The following is a 24,529-nucleotide window of genomic DNA, read 5'->3' on the forward strand; positions in this document are numbered from 1 at the left end:
AAATAAACACGATTGTAAAGTGAAAGAAAACGTTGAATTCTTCTGCATTACTAAATAAAAGTTACCTAATTTAGTAATTTCTTAATCTATTATGTTCACTACATCTATTGTTACTACTGTAGTTGCAAAACTTTTGAATTTTGAGTATAAAGTGCAATAAATTTTAGATAAAAAAAAGATTGTAAAAGTGAAAGAAAACGTTGAAAATTCTTCAGCATTACTAAATAAAAGTTACCTAATTTAGTAATTTTTTTAATCTATATATGTTCACTACATCCATTGTTACTACTTTAGTTGCGAGAACTTAATGAATTTTGAGTATAAAGTGCAATAAATTTTAGATAAAAAAAAAGATTGTAAACGTGAAAGAAAACGTTGAATTCTTCTGCATTATTAAATAAAAGTTACCTAATTTAGTAATTTTTTAATCCATGTATGTTCACTATATGTATTGTTATTACTGTAGTTGCAAAAATGTATTGATTTTTGAGTAAAAAAGTGCAATAAATTTTAGATAAAAAATCGATTATAAAAGTGAAAGAATTCTTCATCACTACCAAATAATAGTTATCTAATTCAGTAATTTCTTGACATTTATTGTTGTTACCATAGTTACGTACCTTGATTGAGTAAACAAATTTGAAACAATAATATTGAAATTGAGAAACGAAACGAAATAGTTTATTTATTTTGGTACATTTCTAAATAATAAAATGATTCAATGAATTTCTTAATAATAGTAATAATCTAAACCTTAATCCATCCACGATTACCACATTTTATTGCCGCTACTGTAGTTACGTGCACTCATCGCATTTCCATTCACTAGATTAATTTCATTCTCCTATTGATTTTTATTGCGCACAATTCAGTTTTTTAAGTCGTAAGTAAACTACATTTTATTGATAATAATTTTATTATCAAACAAAAAAAAAATACACAAACATTTTATAATTACTATAATTACCCATTTTCACTGGGTTTCCGCTGGGTTCTTCTCTTCATCTCGGAGATCTTTTAAACTTTAGTCAACTATAAGAATCTTTCAAATTACTTTAAAATTTACTCAAATATGAAACACCAAAATTACTCTCACATTTACGCAAATATTATAAACAAAAATCATCCAAAATCCTTAGTAATTTACTCAAATATGAAACACCAAAATCTTCTACAATTTAGTCAAATATAAAACACCAAAATCTTTCAAATTACTCTAAAATTTACTCAAATATCAATACTAAAGTATTCCAAATTACTCCGAAATATAATCAAATAAGAAACATCAAAAACTTCTAAATTACTCTAAAATTTAGTCAAATTTCTATTACATCAAAAACTTATAAAATCTTTACAAATTTGAACAATTAAAATCTTCCAAAATTCTTTGCAATTTACTCAAATATAAAACATCAAAATCTTCTAAACTTGACTCAAATATACTACATTTTATTGATAATAATTTTATTACCAAACAAAAAAAAATAAACACATTTTATAATTACTTATCCTTCATTTTCGCTCTCTTCATCTTCATTCAAAACATGAAATAGATAATCTTCAAACAAAGATATTCTTTCTAATTTCAATGAGGCTTTCAACTCATCGATCGCTTGCTTCTTCATCCCGACTTTGTGGAGGGCGCAACCTCTTCGACCGATACAAATCGCTCGCTCTTTCAGATTCGCCGCGACCGCTGGGATTAGTCTTTCTAAAGCTTCGGAGCAATCCTTGATGCATCTGTGGTAGTTCTTGACGATGAAGTGAACTTCGGATCTTTTGATGTAAAATTGGATGAAGTTGGGGCTGATTTCTACGCCGAAGGAGTAGGCGCTGATCGCGCCTAAATAGTTGGAATTCTTGAGGAATTCGTTGCCTTTGGCTAAGAGGTAATCGGGGTTCTTCTCTTCATCTCTGAGATCTTCGCTGACGAATCCTGCGGATCTTCGCGCTTCCGCTTGCTTCGCCAACCATTCGTCTTCTTCGACGCTTTGGGATTCGCGTTTCGGAGTCGGAAGAACGCGAGGCGTGAATTCAACTTTAATTATCTGTTGATTCCTATAAACAAATAGATATAAATTTTAAATAGATTGATTGATAGATTGAATTTAACCAAAATATTTTAAGATTATCTGGAACATATTTAATTATTATATACAAAAATCTTCCAAAATCCTTTGAAATTTACTCAACTATAAAACACCAAAATTTCTCTCACATTTACGTAAATATAATAAACAAAAATCTTCCAAAATCCTTTGAAATTTACTCAAATATGAAATACTAAAATATTCTAAATTTTAGTCAAATATAAAACACCAGAATCATTCAAATTACTGTAAAATTTACACAAATATAAAACACCAAAATCTTCTAAACTTGGCTCAAACATAAATCACCAGAATTCAACTTTAATTATCTGTTGATTCCTATAAACAAATAGATATAAACTTTAAATAGATTAATTGATTGATAGATTGAATTTAACCAAAATATTTCAAAATTATCTGGAACATATTTAATTATTATATACAAAAATCTTCCAAAATCCTTTGAAATTTACTCAACTATAAAACACCAAAATTTCTCTCACATTTACGTAAATATTATAAACAAAAGTCTTCCAAAATCCTTTGAAATTTACTCAAATATGAAACACCAGAATTTTTCAAATTACTGTAGAATTTATTCAAATATAGACTTTAGTCAACTATAAAGCACCAGAATCTTTCAAATTACTCTAAAATTTATTCAAATATGAAACACCAAAGTTACTCTCAGATTTACGCAAATATTATAAACAAAAATCTTCCAAAATTCTTTAAAATTTACTCAAATATGAAACACCAAAATCTTCTAAACTTTAGTCAAATATAAAGCACCAGAATCTTTCAAATTACTTTGTAATTTACTCAAATATAAAACACCAAAATCTTCTAAAATTTACTCAAATATAAAACACTAAAATCTTCAAAAACCCTAGGAAATTTACTCAAATATCAAACACCAAAGTATTCCAAATTACTCTAAAATATAATCAAATAAGAAACATCAAAATCTTCTAAATTACTCTAAAATTTAGTCAAATTTATATTACAACAAAAACTTATAAAATCTTTACAAATTTGTACCATTAAAATCTTCCAAAATTATTTGAAATTTACTCAAATATGAAACACCAAAATCTTCTAAACTTGACTCAAACATAAAACACGTGAATTCAACATTAATTATCTGTTGATTCCTATAAACAAATAGATATAAACTTTAAATAGATTGATAAGTAATAGTAAATACCTTGGTTCTGGTAGTTGATCGATTCTTGTTGATTTTAGTTTTGGTAATTTTTTCTTCTTGGTCTTCTGCCTCCAAACTTCGACGTCGCCGAGAGCGTTCAGTTTTTCGTCTTTGCGGATGATATCGATGCGATTTCTCTTATCAGTGTCGATGCGTATCGCTTCGGAGATTCCGCACTTCCTCAAACTATCGGCTTTACCGCGTCTCGAATCCTCTTCGGCCTTCAATCGAGTCTCCTCTTCATCTCGCGCTTTAACTCTGATCTCTCGCTTCTCGGCTTTACTCAAACCATCCTTCTCGAGTTTATCCCAGATATCGCAGTCCACTTTAACTAATTCGTAGACTATTTCGACGCTGTTGAAGGTGCAGACGCTCGCTTGGTAATCGATCGGTCGGTGGAGGAAGATCTCGCAGAAGAATTGCTCGAAGGATGCTTTGATGTAATTGCTGGTGGTCAGAAGATCTGCTTTGGATTTGTGTATTCCGTGCAGAGGAACTCGAATTGTGACGCGTTTGTCCGTCTGACGCCAGTTGAAGTCGGTGACGAGGATCGGCATTTCGTTGTGATTTGTTTGATCAATGCGTACGTTTAGTAGCCTTGTCAAGCTGTCAGTAGTCGTGGCGCAGTAATGTCAAATGTAAATACATGTTTGTTAGATTGCTTTGCTGCGCCCTGTATACACTCAGTCTAGTCGTGCACGGAAAAATCGAAATAAGGGTAAAAAAAGAGAGTTGCCGAAAATTCCATTCTTGTTTGTTTCTATGTTTTGTAGGACGCCAACGTGGCTACGCTGAGCCGGGATGACATCGGCATGATATTCTGTAGGTACTAGCAGCCCCTGGGTAGCTGAAAGAACTCTGGATCAATAAAGACACGTTTTGTTATTGCAGATATCACCGTGCAGAATTCGGACATCTGCGGATACGAGGTCAAGGTCAGCATGATCGAGTGCACCGAGGTTATAGACGAGAAGGACAAGGACTCGGGGTTCATGTATCTGATCGGTGGTCACATGGGATACCTGAAACCGAAGTGCTACAAGAACGTCACGCTGCTTTATCCAAATATGGTACACATTCGAAAATCTTCAAATTTAACAAAATACTTCTTGCTTTATACAAATACAATACACTGAAATCCTTTGAAATCCACTCAATATAACTGAAATCTAACCCAATACAATTTAATGATCTCGAACATATTTAATTATAATATATCAAAATCCTTCGAAATTTACTCAACTATGAAACACCAAAGTTACTTTCACATTTACGTAAATATTCCAAAATTCTCTGAAATTTACACAAATACAATACACCAAAATCCATTGAAATCCACTCAATATTACTGAAATCTATTCAAATACAATTTAACCAAAATATTCCTAAATGATCTGGAATATATTTAATTATAATATAACAAAAATCTTCCAAATTTCTCTGAAATTTACACAAATACAATACACCAAAATCCTTTGAAATCCACTCAATATTACTGAAATCTATCCAAATACAATTTAACCAAAATATTCCTAAATGATCTGGAATATATTTAATTATAATATAAAAAAATCTTCCAAAATCCTTTGAAATTTACTCAACTATGAAACACCAAAGTTACTCTCAGATTTACGTAAATATTATAAACAAAAATCTTCCAAAATTCTCTGAAATTTACACAAATACAATACACCAAAATCCATTGAAATCCACTCAATATTACTGAAATCTATCCAAATACAATTTAATGATCTCGAACATATTTCATTATAATATATCAAAATCTTCCAAAATCCTTTGAAATTTACTCAACTATGAAACACCAAAGTTACTTTCACATTTACGTAAATATTATAAACAAAAATCTTCCAAAATTCTCTGAAATTTACACAAATACAATACACCAAAATCCATTGAAATCCACTCAATATTACTGAAATCTATTCAAATACAATTTAACAAAAATATTCCTAAATGATCTGGAATATATTTAATTATAATATAACAAAAATCTTCCAAAATCCTTTGAAATTTACTCAACTATGAAACATCAAAAATTCTCTCACATTTACGTAAATATTATAAACAAAAATCTTCCAAAGTCCTTTGAAATTTACTCCAGTATGAAACTCCAAAGTTAATCTTACATTTACGCAAATATTATAAACAAAAATTTTCCAAAATTCTTTGAAATTTACTCAAATATGGAACACCAAAATCTTCTAAATTTTAGTCAACTATAAAGCATCAGAATCTTTTAAATTACTCTAAAATTTACTTAATTATAAAACACCAAAATCTTCTAAACTTGACTCAAATATAAAACACCAAAATCTTCGAAAACTTTTGGAAATTTACTCAAATATGAAACACAAAAATGTTCCAAATTACTCTAAAATTTAGCCAAATTTATAATACAACAAAAACTTATAAATTTGAACCACTAATATCTTTCAAAATCTTTTAAAATTTTCTCAAATATGAAACACCAAAATCTTCTAAAATTTTCTCAAATATAAAGCACCAGAATGTTTCAAATTACTCTAAAATTTACTCAAATATGAAACACCAAAATCTTCGAAAACCCTCGGAAATTTACTCAAATATGAAACACCAAAGTTACTCTCACATTTACGCAAATATTATAAACAAAAATATTCAAAAATTCTTTGAAAATAACTCAAATATGAAACACAAAAATCATCTAAACTTTTGTTAAATATGAAACATCAGAATGTTTCAAATTACACTAAAATTTACTCAAATATGAAACACCAAAATATTCCAAAATTCTCTAAAATATAATCAAATAAGAAACATCAAAATCTTCTAAATTACTCTAAAATTTAGTCAAATTTATATTACAACAAAAACTTATAAAATCTTTACAAATTTGAACCATTAAAATATTCCAAAATTCTTTGAAATTTACTTAAATATGAAACACCAAAATCTTCCAAATTTTAGTCAAATATAAAACACCAGCATCTTTCAAATTACTCTAAAATTTACTCAAATATAAAACAGAAAAATCTTCTAAACTTGACTCAAATATAAAACACTAAAATCTTCGAAAACCCTCGGAAATTTACTCAAATATGAAACACTAAAGTATTCCAAAATTCTCTAAAATATAATCAAATATGAAATATCAAAATCTTCTAAATTACTCTAAAATTTAGTCAAATTTATAATACAACAAAAACTTATAAAATCTTTACAAATTTGAACCATTAAAATCTTTTAAAATTTACTCAAATATGAAACAACTAAATCACTCTAAATTTTAGCCAAATTTATAATAGAACAAACATTTTCAAAATACTTTACTCAAATATGAAACACTAAATTACTTTAAATTTTACAAAAATATAATACAGTAAAATCATTCAAAACCCATTAAATTTATTTATTATTTATTAATTTATATTAAAATCTTTTATATTCTACCCAATTCTACTAAAATATTGTAAAATCCACAAAAATCTAAATTTAATATATGAAATTGTCTTTCAAAATAAGACATATCTTTTTTTCTAAATAACTTTTCAAATATATTTACACGAAAATCATTTAAAAACAGATAATCATAGAACAAGCGACATAGAAAACATAAAATAAAGACTAAATCATTTAAAAAAATTGCAGTATTTGCACAACAGGAGGGGCTATTGCTTGATCTCGTTAAAATTCAAAAGTGACCACGATCAGATCCAACAGAAGAAGGCCAACATCACGTTCGACACATGGATTTCGAAGAGCGTCGCAACACCACCAATACTCAGAGGTTCTCTTCATTATTTTTGCCAATATTTGTATTAATTCTGGAACTTTTTTTTCCCAATCACTTACTCAAGGATATTATTCTAAAACGGAGGTTCGCAACTGCGCCAGTCCGGATCTCGATCCGCTGAACAAATGCAAACCGGTGGATTGCCACAGGAAGTATCTGGGTAGCAGGAATTACTTTAACAAGAAGTGGCAGAGGTGCCAGAAGGTTCCGGTTTGCGTCGCCGATCCATCCAAAGAACTAGTAGACGTGGTAAGATGAATTTTACAGAATAGCCATAGTTCAGTAAATTCAGAAATACTCATAGAATTTGTAGACTAATTACTAAGAATTACTGTCTTCCATTTGAGTATTTATTAATAATCGTGACATTTGTAGTTGTTGAGAAATAAGCGAAAAAGGGTAGACATTAAAAAATAATTTCTTCAACTTTGACAGTGAATAACAAAGAAAAATACTATAGATACAACTTTACTAGTATACTCATTTTATTCCGTATAGTTTTAGCTTTAATATGAATATTCAGAATTAATAATAGCTTTCGTGGTTGTCGAGATATAGAAGAAAATATGAAGACATTGCTTTTTAACCGTTTACAATTTCATTGTTTCAACTTTGACAGCGAATTGCTAAAAATGTGCTAGAGATATATGTTTTTCCTTAGAATCGTCTGATTCCCTATAGTTTTAGCCTTAATATACGTATTTAATAGTAATGATAGCATTCGTGTTTATCGAGATATTGAGGAAAATGTAAAGAGACTGCAATTGTTTGTTAGATATTTACGCCATCAAACAACAAATCTCGAGACAGTACAAACAATTCAATATTTGTAAATTCAGAAATACGATAGAATTTGTAGACTAATACCTAAGAAAGACTGTCCTCAATTTGAGTATTTATTAATAATCGTGACATTTGTAGTTGTTGAGAAATAAGCGAAAAAGGGTAGACATTAAAAAAATAATTTCTTCAAATTTGACAGTGAATAACAAAGAAAAATACTATAGATACAACTTTATTCTTATACTCATTTTATTCCGTATAGTTTTATCTTTAATATGAATATTCAGAATTAATAATAGCTTTCATGGTTGTCGAGATATAGAAGAAAATGTAAAGTTAGCGTTTAAAATTTAATTTCTTAATTTTTTGATAACGAATTACTAAAAATATAAAGGAGATCCAATATAACGCTTAAAGTCAGTTTATTTCTTACATATTTAGCTTTAATATACATATTCATTATTAATCATGACTTTCAAGGTAGTTGAGATATAGAAGAAAATATAAAGACATTGCTTTTTAAGCGTTTACAATTTGATTGTTTCAACTTTGACAGCAAATTGCTAAAAATGTGCTAGAGATATATGTTTTTCCTTAGAATCGTTTGATTCCCTATAGTTTTAGCTTTAATATACGTATTTAATAGTAATGATAGCATTAGTGATTATCGAGATATTGAGGAAAATGTAAAGAGACTGCAATTGTTTGTTAGATATTTACACCATCAAACAACAAATGTCGGGACATGGAGAAATCTGTGACGAAGTCGGATCTGCAGTTAATCGAAGCGGGAACTTTGAAAGGTCCTTGCGAGGAAACGTACCAAAGCTTGGTGAGTCTTAGACAATTCCTCACCAAGGATTTAACACGTTTTTTTTTGTTGTAACATCAGTTAAATATTGATTGTCATTATGGTAAGTTGAACAACGTGACCGGCGACTGCGAATGCGACCCCGGCTGGATGTCCGCACCATTCGACAAAGACCAGACGGACGTGGCCAATCTCTTCGTCTACCACATGTGCAACATAGAAGTTGCCGAATGGTACGACACGAGCTCGAGGAAGATCAAAGTCATGGCTCTCATCGTTGGAGTACGTGCACTTTTTGTCGATGAACTCTTAAGATTAGGTCTGATGCAGTTGTCTGTTTGCAGATTTTAGCGGTGGTCATTGCTATGATCATCATAATCATGTCGTTCCTGGTGCAGCAGTGCTACAATTGCATCAAATCGTTCGAGAACAGCGAACGGTGGACGCGGAGATCGAGGAAACCGAAGACTGGTAAAGGTGTCGGCAAAAGGAGGAGCAGATCCGGTGGGTCCACTGTGAGTCGGACGACGCCCTCGAAAAGTAGTGATAAGGGCAGCACCGAAGGCACTTCTGTATCCACCAAATCTTCCAACGTGTAGTATTCATTATTTACCTTAAGTATTCTATAAATATATTATATAGATTATAATTATTTACACCTTTCTTTTTAATTTTAATTTAATTATTTACAAACAAATTGATTAGATTTGTTGTGAACTTGAAAGCTAAATCGAAAGAAATTTAATAGATTGGGAATTGGTGAATGAAAAGACAGAAACGTGCAAAGAAAATCTTGTGTGTGTATATATTTCAATATAATCATTTTTATTTTTCGTCCTTGTATAAATAATATTGCACCATCATATCTCTATGTATGTATGTATATATATATATATAATTTTTGTTTCATAAATATTATATAATATATTTTTTATGTTCATATTTTTTGTTACTTTCTTGTTATAATCCATTCAATCTGTTGTAGTAATTGTTTATTTTTTTTTCTTTACAATTACAGCATTCCATCCATATCTTATCATTATTTTAGTAAATATCAACATTCTCGAAGCAAGAAAAAGGCATAGTGATAAAGAGAGCGAAAAGCCGGCGAGAAAAAGGCGGTTAAGATCCATAATATTTTGCATCTCCGTTAAAAAGTACAGCTAAGAATAGAGTTGTTTTTATTAATTAGTTTTTTTTTCTTCATTTTCATTCTCTCGTTTGAGTCTAAAAACGTTACTTGTAATTCTATATAATACCACACAATTATTACTAATTTATTGATTCGCTGATTTGTTTTTCTTTCATAACAATTCGATTATAAAAATCGAAGCTACAATGATTCAATACAGGAGATTTTTTAAGAATAATTGAATTAGGAGGTGTTGTGTCAAATTACATAAAGTTTGTGAAGTTGTGTGGCAATGGTATTCCTTCTTTTGTCATCTAGTGTTTGCTTTTGTTTTTTTAGAAGTCGAGTGGTGAACAGCACTATGATCTTAAGACTTAATATTATTACCAATACAAAAATTATCCAATTACTTACAATCATAATCATTATATTACAACAATTTCCTAATATTAACATCTTACTGACTAGAAAAGTGACCAAATCCAAAAAAAAGCAGTATTTCTTTCGTAATTAACTTCTCCATTTCGCTGTGTTTCATCATCATCAGAAAATAAAACAAACGATTTATCACATGACACATCATAAAAAAAAAACAAATGAGTACAATTCAATTAGTTCTTGTTGTCAACTATACAGTTTACAATTTGCAAAACTATCAAAGTGTGAGTTTAGTTTTTTTTTTAATTCTGTGATTGTATAATTGAAATGCAACAATTTTAATTAGTTAAGGTGTAAATGTATTTCGTTTTTAAATCAATTTTCAATGAACAACAAAAAAAAATTGAGAAATTGTTTAATTCTTAAATAACCGTGATAATCATCGTATTTTGTTTTATATAATATTAATTTTTTTCCTTTCAATTTCTATCTACATAAGTGTTAAGTTATAAACACGTTTAGAATCCTCAATAATTTTATACATATATATAAAAAACTAAAGTCTTACTCTTAAATGTATATTTAATAATATATATATTTATATATGATGGGTGGCGTTTTATTCATATTTCTTTCATCTCCTCATTTACTTCCTATATTTATTTAACTTGGATGATGTGTGTGTATTTAATTTTTTTTTTCCAAAATTTTTACGTGTATTTTTTTCTCCTTGTTGTGTTGTTTCCCTTCTGGTTAATGTTTCTTATATGTTGCTCAATGGTACTTCAAAGTTGTCCAGACTATAGAACTCGGATGAGCCACAGCTCCGATCTCGCAGTTCACGGTCCGAGATCTTCCGTTGATCACGAACAGAGCTTCGTTGGCCGGAGTCACCATGTATTGACCGAAAAGTCCTAAAAATTAAAGCATTATTATACAGTACAGTTAATTGATAGAAAATAAACTGTTCAACGAGATTTACAACTTGGCTTATGCTCGAAGAGAAGATCCAGTGAATTTAAAATTTCATTAGGATCGTGTCGAAACTAAGTACCCAGGACTAACTTAGATTGTTCCCTCAGGAATCTAGCCGGACGCTAGATGAGATCATGAATAACTCGCTGCTGCGAAATAAATTGAAGCGCTTAAGGAATTGGGAAAGGACTGATTGGGATTCGAAGTGGAGTGCTTCGCGTTTTAGTGTTTCGTTCACATTTTTAAATTGCTTTAAACAGGAGGTGAGTAATTGTCTTGGATTACCTGATCCGCCGATCGGACGATTCGGGTTTCCCCATTTCGCCATTTCCGGTGCCATGGCTCTGCCCACGCCTGTTATGATCTCCACTTTTCCGGTCAGAAGGTTCAGGAAGAGGATGTCCTCTTTGTCTTGGGCGCTAGCGTAGATGTCGTAGCTGTGCGTCGTCTCGCTCGGGTAGAACGTGATGTCGGATATGTTCAGAGTAGTCTTCACGTCGAACGAGAACGTCACTCCGGTTGCTAAACAAGGAAGTAATTCAATTCATCAAAATGGTATACTTTGGACTACTTCCTGATACAGTTCAAGATGTTATAACTGAAGAAATTAATCAAATTTTGTTCTTAGAAAGTTGACATGTGTATTACAGATAAACATAAAAAAGGAGGTGTTGTATCTCATGAAAAAAAAAACCTAATTTATAAACAAAATTGTGCAAATACTGTGTGTGTTTTCATAATATTATTTAAAACATTAATTTTGTGCCCAAATAAATATAGATTTGGTAATTATTAGTAAATTTTTAGTTTGAATTCAATCAATGATTGAAATAACATATACACATTTGAAGGCACAATGAGCAAACGTAGCGCAAAATAATATTTGCAATGCACAACATTTCGAATTATCGTTGTAACTCAAAGGTCGAAAAGGGCTGTGTCCATAATTATTATTGCTTTGTGCGCAGAATTTTTGTTCTTAGAAAGTTGACATGTGTATTACAGATAAACATAAAAAAGGAGGTGTTGTATCTCATGAAAACAAAACCTAATTTATAAACAAAATTGTGCAAATACTGTGTGTGTTTTCATAATATTATTTAAAACATTAATTTTGTGCCCAAATAAATATAAATTTGGTAATTATTAGTAAATTTTTAATTTAAATTCAATCAATGCAATCATTAACATATACACATTTGAAGGCACAATGAGCAAACGTAGCACAAAATAATATTTGCATGCACAACATTTCAAATCGTTGTAACTCAAAGGTCGGAAAGGGCTGTGTCCATAATTATTATTGCTTTGCGCGCAGAATTTCCAATATTATATTATTGTATTTTACGCTGAATTCATGATGAATTCGAACAATCTTTGTATAAATGAGTCCAACCATAAATCAACTATTCAAATGCAATAAGCACTTATACATTTGATGATTGTGTATGGAAGCTTAAACCATTTGTGGTTTAATTTCCAATTGTTGAAATGCAATAATAATAATAATCGCATTTTACTAATAAGTCAAAAGGACAGAAATCCTATTAATATTAAATCTTTTATAATTAATTTCAATGCCATTAGTAATTTATATATATGTTTGTTACTTAATTTAGAATGATGTGAAGTGCGGTATAAAGTGTTTCTATTAGTGTAATTTCCTTCTCGTTATTGTTGATTTGGGTTTACGTGATTATCTCAAAATTGGACTAATAATCGTCTTGATGTTACGTAGAAGGTAAGACAAGGGTGCTTGGAAGTCTCACGTTATTATAACTTGATCAAGCAAGAATTACGTTAAGAACATTGCTATACTATAATTATACTATATTTCAGTATTATATCTGCTTTTTTGTTTAGAAGCGAACTGTTGTGTTAATTGTATCAATAATACAAATTATTACTTGTAATATTATTTAAGAAGATGATTTAGAAGGTGTTTGTAAGACTTACGTGTAATTTCTTGGACGATGAGTGTGGCTCCGCTGTCCGTTCTGTCGAGTGTGACAAGTTTTCTGGAGTCCGGAGAGATGAAAGGAACTCCGGGCAATCCTGGCTTCGTGGCGACAACAGTGTCTGTTAAATAGTCCAAGAGAAGTTGTCCTGTCGGATGACCAGTCACCGGCTCCAGGCACTGCATTATCACCAGGCCGTCTGAAATTGGTCGGACAACATTAATTTCGCAACGTTGGACATACACACGCACAGAGAGAGAGAGAGATGTAGATGTGGGAGAGAGATAGAGGATGGATGATGGTGAAGGGAGTATGGAGAGGATTGTAGCATCCCCTGAGAGGACGTGCGGCAATCAATTCTCGTGGACGTGGTGGAGGACGAGGCATTAATAACGCGACGATGACACTTACACAGAGCGGAGAATTGGACCTGGGCCGGAACGCAATTGTACGGGGTCAGATCCACGGACCTCGTGTACCGCAAATTGGCCAAGTCCAATTTGTACAAACCCCTCTGGTTCGTGTGCGTCACGTACCCATACTTGAAACTGTAATGCGACAGCTCCTGCAAAAAAAACAGCAAACAATAACAACATCCGACAACAACGAAACAATAATATTTGCAGATGCGGCGAAACCGTTTACATCCTCCTCCTCCGATGATGATGATGATGATGATATTACCTGATTCGGAGACGGTATGAATAATCCTCGCACGAGGTCGAATTGCCCATCGATTGGTTCCGGATGCACGGTGTGATGTTTTCTTTTCTGTCCGGCGTCACGTATCACCTGTACCGTCTTTATTCCAGTGTTATTCGTCGAGCGCCAATTCAAAATCCATACTTGATCCAAGTGCGGAACGTAATACAGATCAACCGGGAATTTATCCGTCGCTACAACCTAAACAAACAACAATATATTCTCAATAAATGATCCTTTTCAACACCAAGCACGTATTGTCATGCACACATCTACAAGATAGGAGATGTTATGTCCAAATAACAAAATAATTACACTACTTTGAATAATGATATAAGACCAATTTGATAATTAAACTTACGTCAACCACGACCATCTGAACTTTGGAGATGATTAGGATCCGATCCTTGTCAGGCTGAGTGGCGTAGACGTATCTATTGGCAACGTTGACGGCCCTCCCCCACACGCATTTTACCCCTTTACCACCGCAAACGGATTCCTTAAGTAACAAAACAAATATTCCGTTTAAATAAAACAATTACGCTCAGCTAAACGTTTCCAACAAACCTGAGTTCCTGGTATAATATCGGTGGATTGTATTTGATGGTAGAGGCGGCACGTGGTGGGCTCGTAGACGGACACTCCTCGTTCGTGGAACGCGAAGAAACGTCGCTCCTCATTGGGGGCGGCTGAAAAGTGTGGGAAGAAGAATAAATTGGGTATCGTCCGTCACGAGAATTGCCCGAAATTAACTTACAAGGGGTCGGCTGCTCCTGCACCACCAAAGAACTAATGTCCCTCGTTAATCCTCCTGCAAATAATGTGTGTCGTAATAAACATTTCTTGCTGTTGTCGCCACCGCAAAGACTAATTGAAACCTGAGCTTTGCAGCTCGTTTCGTATGGTACACACCTGTGTTCGTTGCTTGGCACATGTAAGCTCCGGTATCCGCAAAACCTATCTTCCTGATCCTCAGCGCCGTTCCATTCCCGACGATCTGGTACTTCTTGGGACTATCCAAATGCAGAGGCTCATCGTTCTTCAACCATTCCACCTAAACCAATAATTAATAATATTTTATTACATTCATCAAATCAATTCACATTTTACAAAATTTTATTTGAAATTTATTTTGTATAGAATTGAATTCAATGTATAATTTCGTTTATATAGAATTTCATTCCATGAAATTTGATTCAAATGAAATATTATTTTGAATACCTGTACAAATAAATTTCAATGCGTTTAATCAGACTAATTTGTTTTTGTACCAATAAATGGTAAATGCAGTTTAATTATGAGAGTGGTGTGTCATCATTATAATTACTATAACAGTCACGAATCCTGCTTGCTTATAAACTTTTTAAACAGTTTTCGTTTCAGCATAATAAATTATACCCTGGAGGGAGGTGCAATGTCAAAGTTATATGCTTTACCTTAGGGAACGGCTCTCCAGCAACGTGACAATACATGACGACATCCTCTCCGGGTCTCTTGGATTGAATGCGCGGTGTTACGTGGACCTCGGGAACGGCTGATAACAACATTATTCATCATTCTTCTGCAGTAAAATAGATCGATTCGGACTCACTGTGCACTGTAAGTATGTGCGTTTGCACTACGTCTTTGTTGCGTTGAGCGTGACACGTGTAATTTCCCGCATGCTGAAGCTGTATCCTCGTCAAATAGAGAGATCCATCTGCGAAGACCCTGACCTCCTCTTCGCCGATGGTCGACAGATCCAGATGGTTCCTGCGCCAAACGATCGGTGGAACCGGGGATCCGGTCACGTCGCATTTTATCTCGACGTTATCGCCGACCCTTGCGGTCACTCTATTAGTTTCCAAAGCCTTGTCCAGAGATACGACGGAAACGCCTGAGAAAACGCCGCAGGAATTACGCTTCCGCAAAATGAATGTGTGTTTTCCCTAGAAATAACTCACTGTACAGTTTGCTGAATGCGATGTAGAACTCGTTGATGCTCAGCTTTCCATTTCGATCGCCGTCCTCGAAGTTAATCATGTCCTCGAGTGAGCAGCCGCTGCTCAGACTGTTCAGATGCTCCTCGCGGGCGATCTGCAACAATTGCAATTTATTAACGCCCGATGCTCGATGATTCGCAGGAATGCGGAATGCTCACCTCGTTCAGCTCCGTCGGTTCCAGGTTGCCGTTGTTGTTGCTGTCGTAATGCGAAAACATGATCGAGACTAGATAGTCCTTGCTGTGGTTGTCCTGCGACATCAATCTGGCGTGATTGTACAGCAGCAGATTATCCTGAAATCCGGAATGCGCGCAAACAATATATAGAACCCACCGGTAACCGAATGCGACCGACCGAAAGCTCACCTTCATGATCTCGTACTCCTGCATCGTGCATCCATCCGGATTCTCTTTACCCATGAACTCACCCGATTCTATTTCGTTGTCAACGACCGCAGGCTCTGTCATTTCTTCAGGTATCTCCGAAGAAACCATCACCGGAGTTTCCTGCATAGAGTTTAAAATTTTATTAAAATTAAAATCGTTGAATTAATTTTATTTCCATTAAGAAAATTGTAAAAAAGTTGAGATTCGAAAACTAGTTTTTCAAGTCGTTTTTTGTATAAACTCTAATTAGAACTAAATCATATAATTGTTCCAATAAATATTATTGTTATTATCGGGGAAAAACCTAAGATTTTTTTTTATAATAGTATAAAAGTTGAGGTCGTGATGTAACCATAACTAGGGTTAATGTATAGTTTTAAAAACTGAGATGTTGTAGGAATTAACGCACAATATCATAAGAAACAAGAATAATATTAGCTATTCGCTATTTGCATTTCCCCAAGTAAACTGCGATACACGTTCAATTTTATCGACGAAAACTTTATACTTTTCCTCGTGTACATTTCAAAAATTGTAATTGGAATTTTATTAAACGAACAATTTGTGAAAGCTTTGTTTCTAAAGATAAATCAAATATTAAATGTAACTGTAAAAAAAAACAGGGTTAATGTATAGTTTGAAAAACTTTATATCCTTCGTTTGTTTCTACTTTCCCATCTCCTGTTTTATTTTAGTTTCTTCTTTTTCATTCTTTCTTTCTTTCCAGCAAACTTACCGTTGTTAACATTGTTGCATCTGTTATGAAAATTGTCAAAAAGTTAAGATTCGAAAACCGGTTTTTCAGAAAGTCGGTTTTTGTATAAACCCTAATTAGAACAATATCATATAATTGTTGAAATAAATATTGTTTTTATAATAGTATAAAAGTTGAGGTCGTGATGTAACCATAATGTCAAAGCCAAAGTAAACTGCGATACACGTTCAATTTTATCGACGAAAACTTTATACTTTTCCTCGTGTACATTTCAAAATTGCAATTGGAAATTTATTAAACGAACAATTTGTGAAAGCTTTGTTTCTAAAGATAAATCAAATATTATACCTAACTGTCAAAACAGGGTTAATGCATAGTTTGAAAAACTTTATATCCTTCGTTTGTTTCTACTTTCCCATCTCCTGTTTTATTTTTGTTTCTTCTTTTTCATTCTTTATTTCTTTCCAGCAAACTTACCGTTGTTAACATTGTTGCATCTGTTGCATCATTACGAAAATTGTCAAAAAGTTGAGATTCGAAAACCGGTTTTTCAGGAAGTCGGTTTTTGTATAAACCAATTATAACAATATCATATAATTGTTCCAATAAATATTGTTTTTATAATAGTATAAAAGTTGAGGTCGTAATGTAACCATAATGTATAGTTTGAAAAACTGAGATGTTGTAGGAATTAACGCACAATATCATAAGAAACAAGAAAAATATTAGCTATTCGCTATTTGCATTTTGCCAAAGTAAACTGCGATACACGTTCAATTTTATCGACGAAAACTTTATACTTTTCCTCGACGTATACATTTCAAAAATTGTAATTGGAAATTTATTAAACGAACAATTTGTGAAAGCTTTGTTTCTAAAGATAAATCAAATATTATACCTAACTGTCAAAACAGGGTTAATGTATAGTTTGAAAAACTTTATATCCTTCGTTTGTTTCTACTTTCCCATCTCCTGTTTTATTTTTGTTTCTTCTTTTTCATTCTTTCTTTCTTTCCAGCAAACTTACCGTTGTTAACATTGTTGCATCTGTTGCATCATTAAGAAAATTGTCAAAAAGTTGAGATTCGAAAACCGGTTTTTCAGGAAGTCGGTTTTTGTATAAACCCTAATTAGAACAATATCATACAATTGTTCCAATAAATATTGTTTTTATAATAGTATAAAAGTTGAGGTCGTGATGTAACCATAATGTATAGTTTGAAAAACTGAGATGTTGTATGAATTAACGCACAATATCATAAGAAACAAGAACTTCGTCGTGGATTTAAGTGGATATGTCTTGTACCTTGTACAATGTATTTTTTTTTTGCTGTTCGCTTCGAAGCACGAAAAGATCACCTCAATCATTCCTGGGAATAACTGGAAATGTATATACATAGCTCCATACATCACACAGCGGACCATCACACACACATATACACGGTTTTATTATTATGGCCATCCCGGAATTCCCACGGGCCGGGTAAAAACGAGTCCCCATAAATTTCGGTCCCCCCTTTCTCTTTATATCCTTCGTTTGTTTCTACTTTCCCATCTCCTGTTTTATTTTTGTTTTTTTCATTCATTCTTTCTTTCCAGAAAACTTACCGTTGTTAACATTGTTGCATCTGTTATGGTTGCGACGGTGTTGACTGCGGTGGTGGTTGTAATTGGCGTCGTCGGAGATGGACGCAGCCATTGGGCCTCGTGCTCCGGATTCGCCCATCCTTTGCCTGAGGAGGAAACAGCAGCGGTTTAGTTAATTGGTCTTTTGGGGTTCTTGGTTCCGGACCGTGTTTGATGCAGTGGACACCTCTTCGGACGGAAACGGAGATCCCGGAGAGACAGGCCGTTCGATGGAGGTCGCAGTGGCTGGAGTAGATGTGCCCGTCCGATCCGCACACCAACCTTCGACCCCGACGACCCTCCACTTCCGGACACTTCCGTTGGCAGACGCAGGACGCTTCTCCGGATTCATCCAGGATGCATTCTCTTCCTTTGTTGCAGTAGTGCACCAAGCATGGATCTTAAACGACAAACATCATTACTGACAAATACAGCAACACTAGTTTCTTGCTCTAAATATGTAAATTCTATCATAATAAAGCTACTTTATTAATATAGATATATTACAACATGTAGTTGACACCTAAAGTGAGCAAATATAGTTCGATTTACTTTTTAAATATAACTTATTACGCTCGATACGTCTCCGCATAACAAGGCTGGATGATGATTGATTTCGAAAGACAAAAAAAAAAGGTAAAACACAAAAATTCACTTGCTCCTTGCGAATATTGAAATTATCGATTTTGAAATTAGTTTTCACAACCCGCACCCATTGAATGCACACCATATCAATAGCCTTTTCAAACTGTTAAGCGAATTCTCATACGCTTCTCTATAAGTATATACTTACTAGTTTCTAAAAGAGTGATATGTGTGGTTTCTGGAGGCGCAGCGGTCAAAGATTCCCTGTGGTGCCTGGACCTCTGCAAAAAGGAAAAACAACGTTAATCTCGTTATATGTGCATGATCGAATCGGATGATCCTCGATGTTGGTGATGTTGGTGGTGGTATAACTGCAGTGGATTGGAAAGTTGCTTTTGGAGAGTCGGCCGGATGCGTGGAGCTGGAAGCGGTTTTCAGCCAAATTACCGGAACGTACGTTACTTCGAATATCCAAACATATTGCGTGACCACAAATCGATTCACAAAACGTGACTTCCAATAACGCCTCGCGCGAATTATTAGTAACCAAAACCTTGTTTACCACGTCCAATCGCAGATAAGAACCGAAGCGAATTCGCTCATAATATCCAGATTTGGACAAGCCATTATAATAACATCAGTACAACTTTTTAAAAATAATTTTTCTGTTAATTCACAACTTCTCACATCAATATAAATCATCAATAATATTATATATTGTTACTTTCTTTGTAAATAAACTACAGAAATATAATTAGAAAAGGGTGGAGGTGTTGTGTCGTATGTTTATTAATTTAACAGTAGCTTTGAAGATTTCATTTGAAAAGCTAAAGCAAGAGCACTTCCCGAATTGTAATAAACTTGATGAAAACCGTTGGGTTTTTTTACTTTCGTTTTCAAGAGTTTTGCATTATGAACTCGAATATTTTATTACAAAGTCACTAAAACATAAGTCTTTACACAACGTACTTTAATCTTTGTGCCATACAGTCTATTCAATCATTCATTTCTAATAATTGTATATGTTTTATATTATAAAATTGTGTTAAATACTAAATAGAATATAATATAATACTAAATAGAAATTAAATTTACAATATGCAATATAAAAGAGGTATTGTGTCCAAATTGAATGAAGTATGTATATTTTATTACATACATTTCAACAATTGGAGAATACAGAATGTGCACAATGCGTTTGGCAAATGAATGGAGTGGAAGTATCCAATTTTTATTTGAATATAATTACATATGTTTCGTATTTAATTACATAGATTTTATCAAATGGAAACTATCAAATTTACAAACACAAAATACGTTGGACAAATGAGTGGAGGAGTTGTATCAATTTTTTAATTCTTTTTTTGTTAAAATTTTTGTAAATACGTTTTATCAAACAATGATTATAAAAAATGTGTTTGGAAAATTATATGTTTAATTAATTTTGTTATAACTATTATAATATTTAGTAATTGTATTCCTACAAAATATATAATGCGGTTTAGCCAAATGGATGGAGTTGTTGTGTCCAAATTGCGTGAATTATCCCATACTTCTATAAACATTATCTGTATAATAGTAAACATATCGCCATGAATGGTAAACATATTGTTATAATTATTTAGTCCCACGTATCTGTTTATTATAATCGTCGGTTTTCCACGAACTGTGAACGGAATACTGCATGGAAAACGAACGAAAACAACGTCTGAAACGATAACATTCTCGCAATAACATAATAATATTAGCTATTCGCTATTTGCATTTCCCAAAGTAAACTGCGGTACACGTTCAATTTTATCGACGAAAACTTTATACTTTTCCACGTATACATTTCAAAAATTGTAATTGGAAATTTATTAAAAGAACAATTTGTGAAAGCTTCGTTTCTAAAGATAAATCAAATGTTAAATGTAACTGTAAATAAAAAAAAATTAAATGCTAAGCTGAAAAGTCTACAAAACAACATAATTAAAATTAAAGTTAACAAACGAAACTTGTTTATAAATAAATCACCTATCCAAGTACAGTTGTTTAACTTTGCAAGGTTTGTACTTAATTGATTTTCTAATGGAATCAGTACGGTTTTCGTGCTTTGAAATCGGATTACTCTTGATGAAAATATGTTTTTATATATTTTTTATTATTCAAGTTTACACAATTAATAACTAATTTTGGAAAAAAATCATATGAAGTTCTCATATATTTGAAACTAGAAAATCTTTCACTTTTAAAATATTGTTTATTAGAAATTTTCAAGATATTTTTCATAAATTATGAATATTCCATTAATTGTCATTAACAAACTAAGTTAACAATTCAAGTTTAGTATCTATAATAGAAGAAATAATTAATTTGTAAAGATCATAAGAAAATAATGTTAAATTATTCTTCACTATTAATAATAGTTTCAGAAGTTTTTCATACAAAATAATTATTTCAGTTTATCGTAAACTGCGGTACACGTTCAATTTTATCGACGAAAACTTTATACTTTTCCCGTTACATTTCAAAAATTGTAATTGGAAATTTATTAAACGAACAATTTGTGAAAGCTTGTTTCTAAAGATAAATCAAATATTAAATGTAACTGTAAAAAAAAAACTTTAAATGCTAAGCTGAAAAGTCTACAAAACAACATAATTAAAATTAAAGTTAACAAACGAAACTTGTTTATAAATAAATCACCTATCCAAGTACAGTTGTTTAACTTTACAAGGTTTGAACTTAATTGATTTTCTAATGGAATCAGTACGGTTTTCGTGCTTTGAAATCGGATTACTCCTCATGAAAATGTGTTTTTATATATTTTTTATTATTCAAGTTTACACAAGTAATAACTAATTTTGGAAAAAAATCATATGAAGTTCTCATCGAATATTTGAAACTAGAAAATCTTTCACTTTTAAAATATTGTTTATTAGAAATTTTCAAGATATTTTTCATAAATTATGAATATTCCATTAATTGTCATTAACAAACTAAGTTAACAATTCAAGTTTAGTATCTATAATAGAAGAAATAATTAATTTGTAAAGATCATAAGAAAATAATGTTAAATTATTCTTCACTATTAATAATAGTTTCAGAAGTTTTTCATACAAAATAATTATTTCAGTTTATCGTAAACTGCGGTACACGTTCAATTTTATCGATGAAAACTTTATACTTTTCCACGTGTACATTTCAAAAATTGTAATTGGAAATTTATTAAACGAACAATTTGTGAAAGCTTAGTTTCTAAAAATAAATCAAATATTAAATGTAACTGTAAAAAAAAAACTTTAAATGCTAAGCTGAAAAGTCTAAAAAACAACATAATTAAAATTAAAGTTAACAAACGAAACTTGTTTATAAATAAATCACCTATCCAAGTACAGTTGTTTAACTTTACAAGATTTGAACTTAATTGATTTTCTAATGGAATCAGTACGGTTTTCGTGCTTCGAAATCGGATTACTCCTCATGAAAATATGTTTTTATATATTTTTTATTATTCGTCATTCATCAGATGCAAATGTAATCTACGTGATTTAGAGAATACTCGCTCTCCTCCTCCCGTTCGCAAAGGGGCGAAACCTCAGAGGAATTGTGCGGAGGTCCTGAATTTATGAATGACATTACACGTTGTGCATTTAACAGCCTCCTCCACCTCCTCCTAAGTTATCGTCGCAAGCGCAAACTTTCCGAAACTAATTTCTTCGACTTCAAAAGCCGTATTCTTCCGCGAACTTCTCATCTACTTTTCAACGTTACATTGATGTTATATTATAATTTGTACAAGAGACAGACTGCTGCAAAGATAAAGCTTCAAGTTGATTTTATAACACAAATAATTTTACCATTGATGGATATAATTTGTACCGCGAGAGATGACGCACGAAAAGAGCGGAATTTCATGAAGCTGGAAGATGATTACGAAACCGGAAGAATGTGAGTTACGGGCTGCCGCCGTTCCCTCCATATTTCATAACAGTTTATCATTTATTCAGGGGGGAATTTTGCCGTGGCCGCAGCCGCGCATAGTCGTTGCGTAATTACGGTGTCAAAGTCCACTTTGCCGCAGATTTGTCATCATTCCAATTTCCTTTTTATTATCATCATCATTTTTGGCAGCGCGCACACAAAAACTAGATATGAACAAAAAAAAAGCCAACGAAATCATAATCATAACAGTTAATCAAGCGCCATTTCGACTGTTTTGATGCCGCCGCTCGTTTTACTGTAATATCCATTTCCATTACGCAAATGCCTATTTTTTGCTTAATGTATGGAATAAAATCAATTTTTCCACTTGCAAAACCTAAAATATTTCAACAACGCTTAAGTCTTTCAGTACATTCAACATATCGAGTAATTGAATAAAGTGCAAAGACACTGCAAATAGTTTAATTGTGAACATGCAGCAAAAAAACTATGGGATATTGTGTTGAGCGTTGGCAGTGATTAAGTTATCATTTTGTGTATAATAGTGTTGTGTTGTAGTGTTGTGTAGTAGGTGATAGCGGGATTTGAAAAGGGGACCTTAATTAGGCCAAAACAATTATTATTCCGACGGTGGAGCCTCGATTGCGGCGCATTATTCCTCCCGTTATCTGCATATATCCCCCAACTTTGTGACTTTATCATCTGATCCGAACCCCATTGTTCCGCCGCAAGACGCGATTATTATTTAACACGATCGCAACCATGCATTTCACACTTTATTACCAGTAATTATTATTTACTGCTGTTATTAGTATCCATATTTCAAGTTTACATAAGTAATAACCAATTTTGGAAAAAAAGTGAAATGAAGTTCTCATCGAATATTTGAAACTAGAAAATCTTTCAGTTTTAAAATATTGTTTATTAGAAATTTTCAAGATTTTTTTCATAAATTATGAATATTCCATTAATTGTCATTAACAAACTAAGTTAACAATTCAAGTTTAGTATCTATAATAGAAGAAATAACTGATTTGTAAAGATCATAAGAAAATAATGGTAAATTATTCTTCACTATTAATAATAGTTTCAGAAGTTTTTCATACAAAATAATTATTTCAGTTTATCGAAAATTGCATAAATTCTAACCGAAAGTTTAGATGAAATAGATTGCATATGAATATTTCAGGAGGAAAAATGTTAAAAAGAAAAACTTTAATTGCGGCGTCGTCGCACGCGAATGCACTTCATTTTGGCGCCGAGTTAATGAGGAAATAATAATGATTATGTTAATTTTCGCTGGGCGAACTGCAATTAATTATGATAATTGGTTTCAGGTGAATTGGCGTGTCGACCGACGTGGAACTTCATTATATGTATTAACGCATGATTAAACATGTTCGCTTCACTCGCAACTATTGTATTTTTAATTTGTATTTGATCAGCGAATTGGATGGCAATCGAAACCGCATCTGTTTC

At 32.2% G+C, this 24,529-nt stretch overlaps 3 protein-coding genes across 3 annotated transcripts; 1 reads left to right on the forward strand and 2 right to left on the reverse strand.

The window, feature by feature from the left end:
* Positions 1–1,505: 1,505 nt before the first annotated feature.
* Positions 1,506–3,935, reverse strand: LOC108558034 (dyslexia susceptibility 1 candidate gene 1 protein homolog). Its single transcript, XM_017914821.1, has 2 exons — positions 3,298–3,935; positions 1,506–2,058 (listed from the first exon to the last, which is right to left on the reverse strand). Exons 1-2 carry the CDS (start codon positions 3,852–3,854, stop codon positions 1,506–1,508), a joined length of 1,110 nt encoding a protein of 369 aa, XP_017770310.1. The 5' UTR covers positions 3,855–3,935.
* Positions 3,887–9,289, forward strand: LOC108558035. The gene is made up of 7 exons (XM_017914822.1): positions 3,887–4,015; positions 4,071–4,119; positions 4,189–4,367; positions 6,946–7,084; positions 7,155–7,339; positions 8,586–8,705; positions 8,766–9,289. The coding sequence occupies exons 1-7, from the start codon at positions 3,944–3,946 to the stop codon at positions 9,033–9,035; spliced, it is 1,014 nt and encodes a 337-aa protein (XP_017770311.1). The 5' UTR covers positions 3,887–3,943; the 3' UTR covers positions 9,036–9,289.
* Positions 9,290–10,863: 1,574 nt separating this feature from the next.
* Positions 10,864–19,404, reverse strand: LOC108558038 (follistatin-related protein 5-like; the record flags this gene model as incomplete). The annotated part of the gene is made up of 17 exons (XM_017914825.1): positions 10,864–11,108; positions 11,455–11,691; positions 13,126–13,326; positions 13,539–13,692; positions 13,812–14,030; positions 14,191–14,328; positions 14,397–14,518; positions 14,587–14,640; positions 14,742–14,883; positions 15,266–15,363; positions 15,421–15,705; positions 15,773–15,905; positions 15,970–16,104; positions 16,177–16,317; positions 18,521–18,645; positions 18,705–18,938; positions 19,332–19,404. Coding segments are annotated over 17 exons (2,631 nt in total), but the record flags the coding sequence as incomplete, so codon positions are not given.
* Between the last annotated feature and the right edge of the window lie 5,125 nt (positions 19,405–24,529).

Source organism: Nicrophorus vespilloides, unplaced genomic scaffold (assembly GCF_001412225.1).
Source record: "Nicrophorus vespilloides isolate i.1.1-1 unplaced genomic scaffold, Nicve_v1.0, whole genome shotgun sequence".
NCBI classification, from domain to species: Eukaryota; Metazoa; Arthropoda; class Insecta; order Coleoptera; family Silphidae; genus Nicrophorus; species Nicrophorus vespilloides.